Consider the following 17087-nt stretch of genomic DNA (forward strand, 5'->3'; position numbering starts at 1 on the left):
AATTCATTAGATAGAGAGGTAAGACCAGCAAGTGCACGGGTGATGGAACCATCTGGGGAGGTATTATTAGGAATGTACCACCCCAGTCATTTAGGCCGGTTTTAGCAAAATCAAGGGCCCACTGATTGCACCAGTCATCTGAGGTGTCCACATATCCTCCTCCTAAATAACTGCCAAACACTTGAGTTTTTATCTTTCCCTGAAACATGGAAGCTGTAACACAAACATATTTATCGGACCAAGCCCAGTGCTCCTGTCTAGTAGGGCCACAGTTTATAAAGGAACAAAAAATCGACTTGCAGTGAAGCAGTTTGTCCTTTGTGGAAAGTCAGGGTCACTTTACTTTGTAGACAAGGAAAAACGGATACAGTCAGGATCAGCAGGAGGAGTGACATTTTTTGCAATGGGAAGTGTGAATCCAGGCGGGCAGTCCTTCAACCTTGACAGCGTGAGGTGTGGATAGAAGAACTTGAAATGGTTCTCTCCACCTGGGCTGATGCCAATGTTTTCTCCGGTTGTCTCGGACCAGAATCCAGGTACCCAAGGGAATCTGCGAGTCTTCAGATGGAGGGCTGGTTCTCCAGGCCTGATTAACCTGCTCGTGGACTTCCTTTAGGGATGCTCTGAGACCTGTAAGACTAGAGAGAAGATCATTGTCCACGGTATGCAGATTCACATTTCCTATAACCATGCCAACGGGCATGGGTCGTCCAGTCAGAATTTCAAATGGCGATAGTCCAAATTGCCGATGTGTCCGCCCCCTCAATCCCATTAAAGCCAGGGGTAAAGCATCTGGCCAGGATAAATTGGTTTGTTCACAAATTTTTGCAAGCTTAGCTTTCAGGGTGCCATTGCATCGTTCCACAATACCCCCACTTTGTGGATGGTAATTACAGTAGTGATGCACATTGATTTGTAGCCAGGTAGTCAATTCATTTATAATGGAATTCACAAAGTGAGTACCATTATCTGTCTGTAACTTTTGCAGGATGCCCCGTCTTGGAATAATTTCTTTAATTAGTGCTTTAGCAACCGTTTTAGCATCATTGTGTTTAGAAGGGAAAGCTTCTACCCATCGGGAGAACACATCGACAATCACAAGGCAATATCGGTAACCTCTAGACGGTGTTAGTTCAATGAAATCCATTTGGAGGTGCTCAAATGGTCCCATTGGGTTAGGAGTAACGGCGGGACTTACCTGTGTGCCTTTTCCCACATTAAACCTTTGACACAAGGCACATCGCTTACAGAATTGCTCTGCGTAGGTGGAGAAGCCTACAGCTTCCCAATGCTTTTCGACATCTTGAACCATGGCGTCTCTTCCGGCATGGTCGAGGCCATGGGCTATTTTTGCCATTCCTGGAAAAGAAGCTTTTGGGAGAAAAGGTTTGTTAGTTTGCTGGTGAGTCCAAACTCCATCACAGAAGGACCCTTCTTTGGACCATTTTTTCTTTTCGATGTCCGTGGCTGCACTCTGTAGAGAAAAAATGTGATTATCAGGGTCCTGGTCATTTCTCTGTTGAAATAAAGAAATTGGTGTTTTGCAGTATGCAGCCTTTTTTGCAAAATAATCTGCCAGTTCATTTCCTCTGCTGACAAAATCCTGCTTTCCTGTGTGAGCTTGACATTTAACAATCGCTAGCTTTGATGGTTTAGTTATGGCTTCTAAGAGGGATTCGATTAACTTTTGATGTTGGATGGGCTTGCCAGTACTGGTCTTAAATCCCCTCAATTTCCATAATGCCCCATGATCATGGCAGACTCCAAAAGCATATCTGGAATCTGTATAAATTGTTATGTTTTTTTCCTTCAGACAGCTGGCATGCTCGAGTGAGCGCTATTAATTCAGCTGCTTGTGCACTTAAACTTGATGTAATTCGATTTGCTTCCAACAGGTGGTCCCCTTGGACCACGGCATAACTAGTTGAAGGTGCACCGTTCTCTAATCGCAAAGAGCATCCATCCACAAAAATAATTTCTCCGGTTTCTAAAGGTGTTTCTTGTAGATCTACTCGTGGTTTCACTACTTCTGCAATTTTTTTTTGACAATCATGCGGTTCACCATCGCTATTATTTGGGAGTAACGTAGCTGGATTTAAGGTGGAGCATCTTTCAATCGTAACATTTGACAAAGTACAGAGTACATTCTGATAGTGTATTGCCCTAGCAGTAGTGAGATGTGAGGTCTTAGCCTGTACTAAAATGGAATGTACAGCGTGAGGCACCTTTACTGTTAGGGGGCTCATGAGCACTATATCTGTACTGGCTAGCACAGCTTCTGTTGTGGCAGCCACAGCCCTAATGCAAGGCGGAAGTGCTGCAGCCACTGGATCCAATTTTTTCGAAAAATATGCTATTGGCCTTTGTTTATCCCCATGTAATTGTGGTAGAACTGCACTCATATATCCCCCCTTTTCGTCCACGAACAAAGTGAATGGGCGATTATAGTCCGGTAAGCCCAACGCCGGGGCCGAGGACAGTGCGTTTTTCAAGTCACAGAGAGCCTTCTCAGCCTGCTCGGTCCATTGCACCTGACCAGAAAGAGGAAGGCCAGGGGTGTTTGCTAAATTTTGTAACGGCTGTGCTCTCTCAGTGAAATTCAAAATCCATTGCCAGCAGTAACCTAAAATGCCCAATACAGACATGACCTGACTGTTTTGTGACAGGTCTGGGAAGGTTTTGAATGGTGTTAATGCGATCGCTTGAGAGAGCTCTTGTTTCATTTGTGATGTCATGACCCAGATATTTTACAGTTGTTTGAATTAATTGCAATTTAGCCTTTGAAACTTTATATCCATTGTCCCCCAGAAACAGCAGTAGTTTTTTAGTATCCTGTGCACAATCTTCTTCTGTAGCGCTGCATAACATAATATCATCTACATACTGTATTAATGTACTACCTCAGTCTGGCCAGAACCCTTCTAAATTTTGAGCAAGCGCTTGCCCATACACACAAGGGGCTTCAGTATATCCCTGAGGCATGACAGTCCATGTCCAATGGCGGCTTTGTAAAGTAAAAGCAAACCAGAATTGCGAGTCAGGGTGTACGGGGATAGAGAAAAAAGCATTGGCTAAATCAATTACTGAAAAATAACGAGCAGAGGGAGGGATTGCAGAAAGAATAGTGGAAGGATTAGGTACAATAGGAGCTCTAGGAAAGATTGCGGCATTCACTTGTCGTAAGTCTTGAACAAAATGCCATGAACCGTCAGCCTTTTTTACAGGTAAAATGGGAGAATTAACTGGAGAATATTTAATTGGAATAATCGCACCGCGTTTCACAAGATCGGAATGTACGGAGGAGATGCCAGCCTCTGCTTCAGGAGACAGAGGATACTGGGCACGATGCGGGTGGAAGGAGGATTTTGGGTGGATCACCAGAGGCTCGCAATGGGCAATCCTTCCATAATCATTTTTTCCCTGAGACCACAAAGAGTCAGGAAGCGCTGAGAGCCAAGAAGGGGAAGTAGTTTGCAATGAAAAAGCAGAAAGGGAAGTGCGGCACAATGCACGGTGCACTAAAAAATCAGTTTGAAGCACAACTTTAGTTATTAAATGATCTGAGGTATCCAAAACACCTGGAGCAACATGAAACCAGTCTGTTCTATTGAGACATTGTTCTACCCATGGTCCGATTTCCGCCCAATGTACAGTGCTCGATTTAGCTAAAGAAATTTGAGGTACTGGCCCTCCAAGATAAAAGATACTCTGTGAGCATGTACAGATGCAGCAGCTTTCGTGGAGGAAATGAAAATGAAGGAGATGTGAAGGGTTTCGGGGCAGGTGCCTGAAGAAAGAAAAGATTCTAGCCAAGGGGTGTCTACTTCTACAGGGAAATATTGGGCAGTACAGTGTAGAGTGTCAGGGACCTGTAAGCGGGGAAAAAGACATGAGGGAAAAGAATGTAAGGCTTTAAGGAGGATGGTGTGTGCGGAAACATTTAAAGTCCAGGCTGCAAAAGAGGGTTTGGGGTGAAGGGCGAGTTGGCATAGTAATTTGGGGGTCGTGCAATAGAATCCCTGTTCAGTCATGGAGATGGATAAAGCAAGTTTTGTCATCAGGTCTCGTCCCAGAAGATTGACAGGGCAAAGTTAATTAATGAGGAAGCAATGTGAAATAGATGGTCCGTCCGATACATGCTGAACCTGGAGGGGTTTGGAGACTGGAAGGATATGTGGTTTTCCGGACGCGGTCAAAACAGTAATGGGATCGTTCGAGGCAGGGACCTTAGCCAGCGAGAGGGTGGACCGAGTGGCCCCAGTGTCAACAAGAAAAGCAGTCTCAGTGTCATTAACAAGCAGTGTCAATAGAGGATCAGTCTCTGAGCTATGAGTAAGTAGAGGTAACTGAAATGAGTGGCTAGGGGTCCCTGCGTAATCGTATGGCCAAGCTTGATTTTCAGGAAAACCAGGAGTAGCTTGCATCAGTGGGGGAGGTGGAGACAGAGGGAGTTGCGGACGTTGGTGACATACTCAGCGGAAATGTCTTGTCTCACCGCACTGGAAACATCGGTATAGAGGAGGCGGCGGCGGAGTTGGCTGCTGGTAGGGTCCCTCAGGCACGGCGGCAAAAGGGGCAAAACCTCGTCCTCTTCCTCGTCCTCGTGGAATAAACCCGCGCCCACGATTTGCATCAGTCATAGCGCCAGTATAGTAATTAATCTGTGCAGCCAGTAACTTGGCTTGTAAATCAGATTCCTTCTGTTTGGTCTGTCGCTCTGCATGCTCGGCATGCCGCTTAACTTCCTCAAATGCGGCAGATTCCCATCCGATGCACGAAATGCGCACATTAGACTGAATATCAGGGCGGAGACCAGAAACAAATGGAGGCACAGCAGCGCGAAGGCGATCTTCAGCTCGTTCAATCCCGGAGTGGGTTGCCACCAGGACCTGAATTCTAAGGCCCCATTCATCAACGGTTTCATCTTTGCGCTGTTTAGCAGCTGATATCAGGGCCCAGTCTGTTCCCTTTTTAAACTTTTGTTTTAAATTCTCTTTAAGTCCTCCCCATTGAGTCTGGAAATCCATTTCCCCACCTGGTCCATCCCCCCCGATGATGTGATTGATTCCATGTCCAGCGCTGACCATTTTGTTCCCCATAATTAACAGAGGTCCACGTCGGACCTAACTTGTGTCTTAGCACTTGTGTCCATTCGGCAGCATTCGGTTTGTACATACTGTACAACTGCTCCAGCTGCTCAATAAATTTATCTCCTCCTTCCGTTTTGGGATTACAAAGTGTATTCACCACCTCAGTTAATTCAGTGATGTCCCAAATATGGGAAATGGAAATTGTCAAAGAGTTCTGGGGCGACACCGCGGCAGCAGGATTGTGTCGGGGGTTTGGGACTTGTATCAAGGGAAAAGAAAACTGGGGACCAGAGCAAGATGAAGGAGGGGCTATTGCAATAGGAACAGAGGACATATTCTGGGGCGGGGATAAGGAAGGTGTTGGGGCAGAGGGGGTAAAGGCAGGGGCTGAGGGAGAGGTTTGAAGAGTGGAAGGTTGGAAAGAAGGAGCAAGCAGGGATTGGCACGAGGGATTTTGGGTTTTAGGCCTCTTAGCCCCACCTCGGGTATGACTTGATACTGGGCTGTCATGAGAGATGGGGGGTTTAATATCTAACTCGAAATCTTCGTCATCTCCCTCTGAGTGACTATCAGGGGGAGATTGACTGACGTTGTTAGCTGGCTGCTGTTGATACGGGGGAGGCGCTTGACAAGAGGGACGAATCACATGGTATAGAGGGTTACCTGGTCCCTGTTTTTTCTTTTTATTAGATTTCGTCAGGGAAATATTTTGTTCTTTTGGTAAAGCTAATAATTCATCCTTCTTTCGAACCTTTCCCTCGTTAACTCTCAAAACCTCATTTTGTCTAGTTATTGCCTCTAGATTTCGGTCCTTTATAACTAATTCCCATCGATCAAACATATCCATTCGATACGGACCCCCATTACAACACCCTTGCTTATTCCTCCTCAGAATCTTTCTTATTTCCTGTATTTTGTTTGCATCACCTGTTCCTTCTAGCGGCCACTGCCCTCCGCTCTGCCTGTACCACTTTTTACATGCCTTCTTAAAATCTAAACCTGTCTTTTTCTCGATTAACTTTCTTGGAGACCCATTTTTTCTAGACGTCTGGTGATCCTCCGAAAACAGTCCTTCTAACATTAATGATTTTGATCCCTCCCTATTTTGATTAACAGGTTTGCTGCTTTGTGTCCCCATCACTAATTTTCTGCTTCCCTCTCGCAATAATTTCTTTTCTTATGCGCCCAGGAAGCAATTTTTTTTTTATTCAGTACGTACTTTTAATTTCTTTCCCCTACTTTAACCATTTAAACTGTTAACATTTATATCTTATCTTCAGCCTTGCTCGTCGACTGAATCTTTTAGGCTCTCTTTAAGGTGTGCCACGCACCTAGTCCTAAAACCTGATTCCCTTTTAGAATTTTTCAGCAAGCACCACTTTCTTTTCTTTCCCTAACAGCCAGTGACTTCTGGTTAAAGTAATTTTATACCTACTCCTAACACCCAGTTAGAGTAATTTTATACTTTCAGTCACTTCATTTCAAGGGCAATACCAGCAAACCTGTTACGTCTTCCCTTATATCCCGGGAATCCCCCGATGGTACTTACCCCAGCCTGGGTGTTAATTAGCTCTGTCAGGAAATCCTTCTCAGTCACCGTGGTTGAACCAGGAGGAGACCGGGGACTCCTCACACAGAAGCCATCTCAGGACAGGGCAGTCCTAACTTTTATGGGAGCTGCTTACAATGCTGCCGGTGTACACTGTAGCGGCAGTCTGCTTCAAGAAGACAGATCGCTGAGGTCTTCCCGCTCAAGGAGTCAGCCGGCCGTCTCCTGCCCCACGTTGGGTGCCAGAAAACTGTGGACACTTTTTCTCTAGTGTCGTTTCTTGTGAGTGAAGACAGAGAGATATGATTAAAGTTAGTAGAAAATCTTTTATTAATACACACCAGGCAAAGGTAAGAATGACAGAGAAGCACAGTCCTAGGACACCTGCCCTTTATCTGCCCCGAGAAGTCGGTGTCCTAAATCTTTTATAGGGCAAAGCTTTGTCTTATGACTTTAGTTGCACAAGAATTTCGAGACATTACATCTTTACAACAATTTGCTTGGATTAACATTTTTAAAGTTCATCAGTTGATTTAAAAGTTCATCAGTTGGTCACTTGTGGTTTTTTGTCTGTTAGGAAAAAACAGGAAGTTGCACTTGCACTTGCACTATAGGCATTTTGCTTAGCACGCACTTCAGTTCTGATCATTAATTCCTATTTTCCAATCTCATACTTTGGTATCTGTATTTTTCTATTTCACAATGGCATGCACAAGCACTAAGTGGAGTTGGTGGTTGTAGCAGTGGATGTATGGGACATATCTGTCAAGCCTCTTTTGGAGCAGAGCTTGTACCCCACTTCTAACCCCACTCATCACAGAAGCCCCATCATAACACTGGCTCAGTATACTGTCAGCACTGTAGCCAGCATCACAAAGGTGGAACAGCATCTCAGAGGTGATGTACTCTGCGTCAAGTTGTTGCAAGTTGAGCAACCCAATAAGATGCTCCTCTGCCATGGAATTTCTGACAAACCGTATTATCACAGACACATTTTCCACATTGCACCTATCCCTGGTCCCATCACTTTTGAGGCAAAACCCTGCAGAATCAGCACTTTCATATTTTTTCCTGACCTCTCCAAGCACCATGTCAGCCAGTGTTTGTATAATTTCATTTTGGATATTCTGTGTATTTTGCATTTTTTTTGGGATACCCATAGGAATGCTTGCTAGCTTCTCATCCTTCTCTAAGGTATATTCCATCAGTTTTAGAAAAATACCTGAAGCAATGTCATCATCATTACCCGCTGCATCATGTCTCAAGGTTTCTGCTGTCCCACGGACCAACAACTCATTTACACAGAGAAACCTTATAGCACTACCAATAGTCTTGACATAGAAATGTTTTTTTTTCCCAAGTTGTGTTTTACCAACCAACATTGAATCCACAGTCCCGCCCATTCCCCCAAATATCCTAACCCCCCGGCCTCTCTGCTTTTATTCTCAGTCCAGATAGTTGAAGCATGCACATGGTTGTGGCTGGACACAGGCCCTTTGCGACAAGGCAGGCAAACCAAGCAATTGCTTGGGGCCCCGAGCTGGCCTGTGGCCCCAAGACAACGACTAGTTAAGAATAAAATGCAGCGACAAACTGTGTGAGTGCCCCATTGATAGTGAATGCAGTAAAGTGCAATGACACTGTTATCGGGATCCCCCTCAAGGGGCCTCCCATCGCTGACAGCAGCCAGCCAACCACGCGTTCTCTGCTGCCGACAAAATACAAAACTTCCTCGGCAGTCATGAAGCCAAAAAAGAAAGAATAGAAAGGAAGAGGAGGATAAGAAAAAACAAGACAGTGGTAAGTGATAAATTACACACATAAAATAGCTCTACTTGTCTTGTACAAATGGTGCAATTTTGTAGCAGGTAGGCTAGCAGAAATGTGTTTACAGTAATCCCTCGCTATAACGCGCATCAACTTTCGCGGCTTCACTCCATCGTGGATTTTAAATGTAAGCATATCTAAATATATATCACGGATTTTTCTCTGGTTCGCGGATTTCTGCAGACAATGGGTCTTTTAATTTATGCTACACGATTCCTCAGTTTGTTTGCCCTGTTGATTTCATACAAGGGACTCTATTGGCGGATGGCTTAGAAGCTACACAATCCAGTACCAACCTTACTGCACAGGATGGCCGTTAACAAAAGACTGAAGAGACCCTTTCACTGTTAAGGGTGTGCCTGTGCTGGACAGTAAGATGATGGTGCCAAGTTGAATCCAACCTTAGTACGAAACACAAAAAGATTACAGAAAAGCAATTCTTTCTTCCAGCTGATTATGTAACATATGAGGAGCATTCGGATGTGAAATCTTGGAGTGTAACTGCAGTACAACCAGCAAACACGAGGTATGACCAAACACCCAAACCCACAATGCAACAGAGCCCCTGAACAATGACACTGAGAAGGATGACAAAATTGCCTTGTCTAAGACCACGTGGTGCTCTATAAACGAATGGAGGTGATGCATTTTCCTATCTAATCAAAGGACAAAAATAAGCACACCAGATATAATTTTGGTTGCAAGACAGTTTGCAACATCAGTTTGTTCGCTTTACCCCCAGCAATCTAAATTTAAGTGGTTTTGGGTTTCTTCCAAATTTAATCTGTGGATACACAATCAGAGAGTGGGACAGGTGCCAGTAGTGGAAACAAGAGCTTATAACCAGATAGAAACTTAAAAGCGCATTTGACAGGCCCCCCTTAACATATAAATGTAAAATACTCTTGAAAGAAGTGTTTCCTTTTTGTTAAGTGCTGGCGTGATTTTGGTGCATAGAGGTGCGCATGAGCAAGATTTTATTTTCTTTTTTAATATAATAAAAAGGAGACTGCATGACTGTTTTTTTTTTTTTAACACCGATCAAGAAGCTTCAGTGAGTTTTGTTATTCTTCCGACATCAGTATATTACCCATGCGTACGCTGTTTAAAGATTTCTTGTATTGCAATGACATTTGGTCTTCATGTCAACACCCACAAAAATATTTAAAAAAAACATTAAAATGCTGGTCTGGAATTAAACAAGCAAAAGCAGCCAAAAACCGGACAGATTAGCTATTGTTTAAGTTTGTAATGGGCCCCAAAATACAAAAAAAACAGAAAAAAAACATTCAAAAGGTCGCCTGGAATGAGTTTGAAAAATTCTTAAGACGGGGTCCTTAATCACGGAGGGCTGCAGTGGCTGCTGGTTTTTATTCCGTCTACCATCATGTACAGGTCGGGTCTTGAAACCCGAAAAGTCGATCATATCAGACCGACTTGTACGCCCGTTCAAAAATGCGACACTTAATTTTTCTTTTACGTGTTCTTGCCTCCTGCAATCTCACATCAGTTTCTCAGACACATTGAATTTTGTTGTTGTTGTTTCTTTCCGTACTTCAACGTTTAATTTAAAACCAGCTTTATATTTTCTTCTGATTGGACGCTTCATCGTAGATAAGGGATGCTCTTACGTTGAAAGTGCGAGATACACAAAAAAAAAAGAAAGTGCAAACGTCGCTTTGGAGTAGTTTGGGTATTACCGTGTGGTCACATGGGCACAGAAGAGCGAGATTAGGCGCTGACGCTGATACAGCGAATTGCCGCACCCACATAAAGGCCGTGTGCTCTGTTACTCTCAGGTGGGCGTTAGCATATCGTAATCTCTTGGACCAATAGAGAGTGAGCTTTCCGCATTCGATCATACGAGCGACATTATAAAATAGTAGAAATTGTACGATAAAAATCAAGCTCTGACTTATCCACGGGAGAACTTGTCCGCGAGTACTGTAATTAGAAAGCAGTCCATGCGGATGATGAAACTTGGTATTGAACTATTTAGCTTTTTAATGCTTGCATTCATCGAAGAGCAATTGTAATTGCACTGTAGAGAGTGTCCTTCAAAGAGAACATATCCATGTGTTTTACGGCCCAGAACAGATTTAAAGTTAATGGTTCTGCCAAATCCGCTCATTCATTTCTAAACTTTTTTTTTTTTTTTAATCACCGATAGTTAATGGAAAGTACTTGAGCTGCTGCATGGTTTATTGGTTATCTGCATCTCATTAATGAATGTCTGATAAATATAACGGGCAACAATTAAAACTTAATGCTGCTGCGTAAATCTAATAGGCAATTAGGATTTGTGAACGGTAACAGGCAAGGGAACTAAAATTAAGATCCAAAACATTGCTTTGCTAGTAAAAAGGTTCTAATAAAGAAATCTGTTAGAACTGAAAACCTGCAACCATAACAGACCCCAAGGACTGTAATTGAGGACCCCCGATCTACAATAACTAAAATTTGTCTTTGATGAATAAAAGGCACTAACAAGGCAATTACACCAACATTCATCAGCAGCAAGGACCAAGTTCTAGTTTGGACCCTGGTTGGAATGAAAGCCTTTAGCCAATTCAGCCCTCCAGGACCGCAATTGAGGACCCCTGCTTTAAGTCATAAATTCAAAACCTGTACCTCTTACAATTAAACAGAATACTTGTTACAAGGAACCTATACTTTGTTGTTGCACCAATTGGTGTTATTTAATGAAATCCCAGAAACTAGAAGAGAGAAATATCAAGTTTGAGTCGTATCCACCATGGAGAATAGATCTTTAGTTCTGACATTCCTGCTGGATCATGAAACAGAGCAACTTATATATATATATATATATATATATATATATATATATATACACACAAAAATAAAAACCACTTGTAAATTAAATGATTTGCTGTTCTTGCAGCAAGAACCTGTCTTAGTGGAGAAAGATACTCCATCTCAAAGATCACTCAAAATAAAGATCTGACAGCAGGGTTACTCAGATATGAGTGCCATTAAGATTCAGTCCACAGAAAGGGTCTTTAAATCAAAGCCAAAGTGTTTTGCTCAATGAGACACTTCATGCTGGATACCCAGGATTTTGGTCCTGTCAGCTTGTTTTAAATTTGTTTCTAGCCTAACAGTTTGTCACGGGTAGGGTCTGTAAATTTAGACACTTGTTTGCCTCCCCACCCCAATAAGTTTAGTCCCCTACTTTGTGATCCTGATGCATATAGAAAACAAATGTTTTGGGTTAAAGAGCTGCTGGGCTTGTCTGAATGCAGAGAAAAGCTATAAAACTGATCACAAATGACAGGTGGCATGGGCTGCCACATTCATATCCCCCCATCCCACATATAGAGGCTCAGGTCTAGATTGTGCCATTTTAATGAATAGCTGCTGTGATGTCTGAACTCTGGTGGGCACCAGAGATTAAGAGCAATGGGAGATCTGCCATCCAAAATCTGACACGAGTGCATGGAGACTATTTCTTCGACTAGTAGGCACATTTGTGGAGAGGACACTTTCTACCAAAGTTGGTTAGAGAGCAGCTTCTTTAGTACTCACACCTAAAATCCTAAGCAAATTGATGGTCAGAGATTGTTCCATGAGGTAGTAGCCATGCATGTGGCACCATCTGTCTAGAAGATTCAGAAAGACCAGAATGCTATTTAAATAGGCACCAGTACACCACCCCCTGAAAATACACTACAGGCAATGCTGTGAACTTTAAAAATTTTATTGCTTAGTATTAACAGAGCCCTTTGCTTTTCTGTAAGCAAAGAATAGCACAGCCACACAGGAGACAGCCAGGACACCTACAACAGCACCAAGGATGGAATCTTGGAATTGGGAGTCTGCAAGGAGAAAAGACGGATATTAGGAACGAAGAAAACCTAAACACACTGCAACTCACTAGGCTAGATTCAAAAGCAGTCGTTAACATGGCTTGCATTTACACTGTTCAGACAAGTTACCTGCAGAGACTTCGTCTTGCCGAGGAGACAAGGCCTGAGAAACAGAGGACAAAGGAGAGACCTTCTCCAGAAAAAGAGGGCCAACAGAAATGGTCTCCTGCCATCCAGCTGGTGCACTCACTTCACCTACAAAACACAATTAGTTGGTGTATCCCAGACTGGACACTACAGAAGCCTGCTGTAAAGGTCACTTACTTGCTCTCCTGATTCTGTGTTTAGGGGCACCAGAGCCCCTCCTGAAGGGAGGGGGGTTGGCACAGCTTGTGTCACAGCAGCTACAGACAGCATTGTTCCCATCCACTGAGCTCCACCTGAAAGCACAGCCACCAATCACAACCTGCTACCTCATCTGAACAGGTGCACCCTCATCCTCCCAGTCAGTCGCTTACTGGCTCAGTGCAGAGTCATATGAACAATCCTTATTCAAAGGATCAACATTAGCAGACGCCAAGGTCACCTTCAGATGGCAGGTAATGAAGATCTGCAAGTAGACATGCAATAGTACTGTCAAACCTGGGAGATCCAATGGGATTCTTCCAAAGATGGGAGGAAAGGACTTACTGAACTAGTAGTCAGGCCATAAAACCTGAAGGCATCCAGCTGGAACTGCATTACAGACTGGGCAACTCTGGGGGACACGAACTGGGAATTGGAGCCTGTCACTTGGCTGTCTAAGAAACACCTGCAATACACAAGATGGACCATATCATCGCGTTTCCAGACCAAGATCTAGTCCGACTATTCCTCACACCCACCCATTATTCCCAATGAAGGTATAGGCTGGGGCTGATGCATTGGACCCAGGAGTGGCCACACAGCGGTCCACAAAGACACGGAGAGGCTCATGGTTAGTGCTGTCCACAGACGCTTGAAAGTTAACGAGGTCTCCTAAGAAGAAGGTGTTGAATGGACTCGGCCCACTCCAGTCACCTGCAGACAGGAATGTTACAAGGTGTTCAGATCACATTAGTGCAAATGGAAAGTAGGATTTTTAAATGTGTACACCTACTGCTCATTATAACAAGCGAGAAGCCTAGAACATCCTCGGCCGATATTGTGGAGGTGTAGGGAACCCAAGTGGGGTTTAAAGCATTGCTGCTTACATTGTGTAGCCTGGGGAAAGAAAAAGGACAATAGAAAGGTGAGCAACATGACAGGTCTTCAAATCAGGGTAGATTCTTGTAGCTTAACACGTCATAATGTGCTGTACATCGCATCCGTTTTGCACTTGGCCAAGTATATACTAATGCAAATACAGACAAGTGAACTTGGTTCCCTTACCTGTTGTATTGGCATTCAATCTGCACCACAGCTGGATTTGTTCTTACAATGGGAAGACCATCAATTGGAGAAGGATTGTAGTCCAGGGAGAAGGTGTACACTATGAGAGCTCCCAGCATCTAAAGAGCCAACAGTTTAGGACTATTCAGCTGACAATGCTAAACTAGAAGAGCAAAAACATCTAGATTGGACTCGAACAGCACAGTCAGAGACCCTTTGTAGTGAAAAGGTTTAATCAATACAAGTTGCATAAAGCAATTTCCTTTGTAACTTTTCAGGAGAAAAGCCAAGCAAAATGACGCCTTTTATTGGCCAACTAAAAAGATTACAATATGCAACCTTTCGAGGCCACTCGGTCCCCTTCAGGCAAGATGTAAATCTTTCAGGATTGTAACAAAAATAATCCTTTTAAAGGCTCCAGATATCCTTTTCATGATCTGTAAACATCTCCTACCAAAGGGATGACTACTGGCCATTCACACAAAAGGTTACTTAAGCAAATGTCCAAGCAGTACACCTCTCCCAATTTATAGTAACGATGTTCAAAGCAGTTTACTCACCATATCGATTAAAGCATATTGAAATGGTTTGGGGGTGTTAAACTGTAGATTTCACACCTGAAAGCTTTAGGAATGCGGGTTTGTGAGGGTAAATGGAAAAACCTCAACTTAGTTAGGTTTAGTCAACTTAACTGAACAGAATTTAGAAGGCTTCTTCAAAAGGAATAATCTGATATTTAGAATGCCCACATACAGGTCACGAGTGGGCACTGCACCACCGATAAAGGGTCTATGCACACAATGCAGGCTTAACTACTCAATTCTCCTTTCTTGCCTCTGCTGTACTAAAGCCTAGGAGCACTCAGTCCGCTATGAAAACGTAAAGAAAGAGAGGATCTCGTTAAAGCGTGCCTGATCAATTGCGACTTGTGCGCCAAAACGTCATACGAACATAAACCAGACCTGAGCCAAATACGAGAGCTTTCAGTAGTAATCATCGAGAAACAAGATTAGTAAAAGGACAAATGCGAGAGCACTTCATCAGCTCACCTCCACGGTGCTCCCGCAGCCCTGCAGAGGTGCTTCGATCACAAAAGGCTGAGCACCGGCCGGGCTGGTGACGCCACATCCACCCATGGAAAGATCAGAAGGCTGCACCGGCTTTTGGATGCCCAACAAGTCCGGACTGATGGTGACGATCACCTCACTGTCGGTGCACTGAGCGGTTACGGTCTGCGGAGCGCCAGCTCTCGGCTCAACATAATGCATGACCGCGGGCTTCTGGTGTTTTGCGATTTCCTTCCGTCCTTTGAAACGGGGCTGAGCAAAAGCATCGCAGAAGATAAAGAGCAGCAACACAACGGCTATCTGACCCTTGTCTTTACACCAATTTTGTTTCCCCTGCTTTCTGTTTCAAAGTATTGAATTGCTGTGGAAAACGATAAACGTACAAGACCGAAAACTACTTCATGAACAATGAAAGCTGCATGAAAGTAGTCCCAGTCATCTCAGGCAGTGTTTGTCAACCACTGTATCGCAGCACAATGGTGTGCCATGACAGCTATCCAGTTGTGCCATCAAAATAATAGTGTAACGCACCTGGGTCTGAACCTGAGAGGGACAACATCCTCAGGTGGGCAAGACCTCTCTGAGGAGGACAGGACTACCTGGAGAAGCTGGCGTAAAAGCAGCTCTATTATCACTATGCTGCCAACACAGCACTCCTGGCTGCTTGGGTGTGTGGTCGCCAGCGAGTGGATAGTTGGCATACAAGCTGATTCTGAGGCAGAGAGAGCCGGGCAAAGGGACAAAGTAACTGGGAGGTGCCACCAATGTGCTCACTAAGTGCTGTGAATGCTGATCTCGGAGCTGCTTTTTTACTCCCACCCGTTCGGACAGTTGAGCACAAGTATCAGAATGAGTGTGTTTGTGGTTAGCAAAATTGTGGGGTGCCTTGGGATCTTTTTGGTTACAAAAAGTGGGCCACCTAAGAAAAAAAAGCTGGAAAACACGGATCTAGACAATCAGAAAGCACATGAGAATTCTTTCAGGCCTGGAGGAAAGGAGGGAAAAATTAATATTCAAGGAAATGCAGACATCCTGATCTTAAAGACAGAATAAGATTTAGCTTGGATGTGTCCTGTGGGAGTAGAACAAGACAGGGTGGGGGTGAATGATGTGTCAGGATGTGGGGGTCTGTGGATCTTACAGTGTGAGATTGTGCCAAGGTGAGATGAGACTGGCAAACCTCCATAGGACTGGGTAGACTGGCAGCAAGTGTAGAATAAAACTAGGGTGGGAATGTCTCTGTGGGTGGGCTAAATGATGAACTAATGTGTGGAAAACAGTGGAAATGGCCAAGGAGTGGGCACTCGATTAGCAGAGGGAGAATAAGATTTGGAGTCAAGCTATGAATATGTTGTAAGGCAGACGGAAGTGCACGTTTATGGAAGATTATGGAGCTGGGGGTGCAGACATTATGGTGTGCGCTTTGGCAAAATGGGGAACTGGGCAAGTTGGCAGAGGACTGGGAAATTTAGAGTCAGGTGTAGAATAAAATTTGGGTGGCAGGGGTACACCTGTTCTTTTAAACATCTGTAGAACAAATTAGGGGAAGAATAAAGGGGGCTGCGGATGCGGATGTCACAGACTGAAGATTGACGAACAGTAACAAAGAAAAAGCTGGCATCATATTGGACAGCATGGTGGAATGGGTTGAAAATATTATAGTCTGGATTTGTCCTATGGATCTGGTACTGAAGAGACCAAGATGCACATTGAAACTATGATGAGGATTGTGAGAGTAGGTGGAAAAACAGGATAGATAGATAGATAGATAGATAGATAGATAGATAGATAGATAGATAGATAGATAGATAGATAGATAGATAGATAGATAGATGTGAAAGGCACCTGTTTAACCATCCAGTGCATCAGTCTCTTCATACTTTTTAGAAAACAAATACTTATACTGTGTATTTTTAATGTGCACTGCAAACCAAAACACTTCCTGTACAATCACTACTGTATTCATCCATCCATCCATCTGTGGTGTTATGGGTCCACAGCTCGTTGAGTAAAGGCCATTTTTAAATAAATAATCAATGTGCTCGCGGCTTAGTGAGGGGACGTTGGGCCATAGTGGGCCGTGGGACGATCCGTAGGGTGTGGGCGTTTCTCACCTAGTGCACAGGTGAGGAACTGCCCACATTCATGATTGTCCCGCGGCTAATGCTGCAGCTGCTGTGGCCCTCGTCATTTTAAAAAGAAGCGCGAGTCGGTTTTAGGAGGAGAAGAAAAAAGAAACGTTCGGGAAGAGACAAAGAAACGATCGGAGAGAGAAAGGAAAGGACGGAGGTTACCGGGAGCAGGAGAGGAAGCAGGT

The 17087-nt window shown here is 44.0% G+C and overlaps 1 protein-coding gene across 1 annotated transcript; it reads right to left on the reverse strand.

Annotated features, from left to right (window-relative positions):
- Window positions 1–12168: 12168 nt before the first annotated feature.
- Window positions 12169–15091, reverse strand: LOC120528292 (zona pellucida sperm-binding protein 3-like). Its single transcript, XM_039752434.1, has 9 exons — window positions 14753–15091; window positions 13704–13822; window positions 13432–13535; window positions 13178–13352; window positions 12984–13104; window positions 12812–12903; window positions 12618–12733; window positions 12423–12548; window positions 12169–12302 (listed from the first exon to the last, which is right to left on the reverse strand). Exons 1-9 carry the CDS (start codon window positions 14969–14971, stop codon window positions 12184–12186), a joined length of 1191 nt encoding a protein of 396 aa, XP_039608368.1. The 5' UTR covers window positions 14972–15091; the 3' UTR covers window positions 12169–12183.
- Window positions 15092–17087: the final 1996 nt, after the last annotated feature.

Source organism: Polypterus senegalus, chromosome 4 (genome assembly GCF_016835505.1).
Source record: "Polypterus senegalus isolate Bchr_013 chromosome 4, ASM1683550v1, whole genome shotgun sequence".
Classification (NCBI taxonomy): Eukaryota; Metazoa; Chordata; class Cladistia; order Polypteriformes; family Polypteridae; genus Polypterus; species Polypterus senegalus.

Coding starts and splice junctions, on each gene's coding strand:
- LOC120528292 (XM_039752434.1), bottom strand. CDS start 14,971: ATGCATTATGTTGAGCCGAGAGCTGGCGCTCCGCAGACCGTAACCGCT. Junction 12,734..12,811: donor TATGACTCTGCACTGAGCCA/GTAAGCGACTGA, acceptor CTGTGCTTTCAG/GTGGAGCTCAGTGGATGGGA. Junction 12,549..12,617: donor ACACAGAATCAGGAGAGCAA/GTAAGTGACCTT, acceptor TGTGTTTTGTAG/GTGAAGTGAGTGCACCAGCT.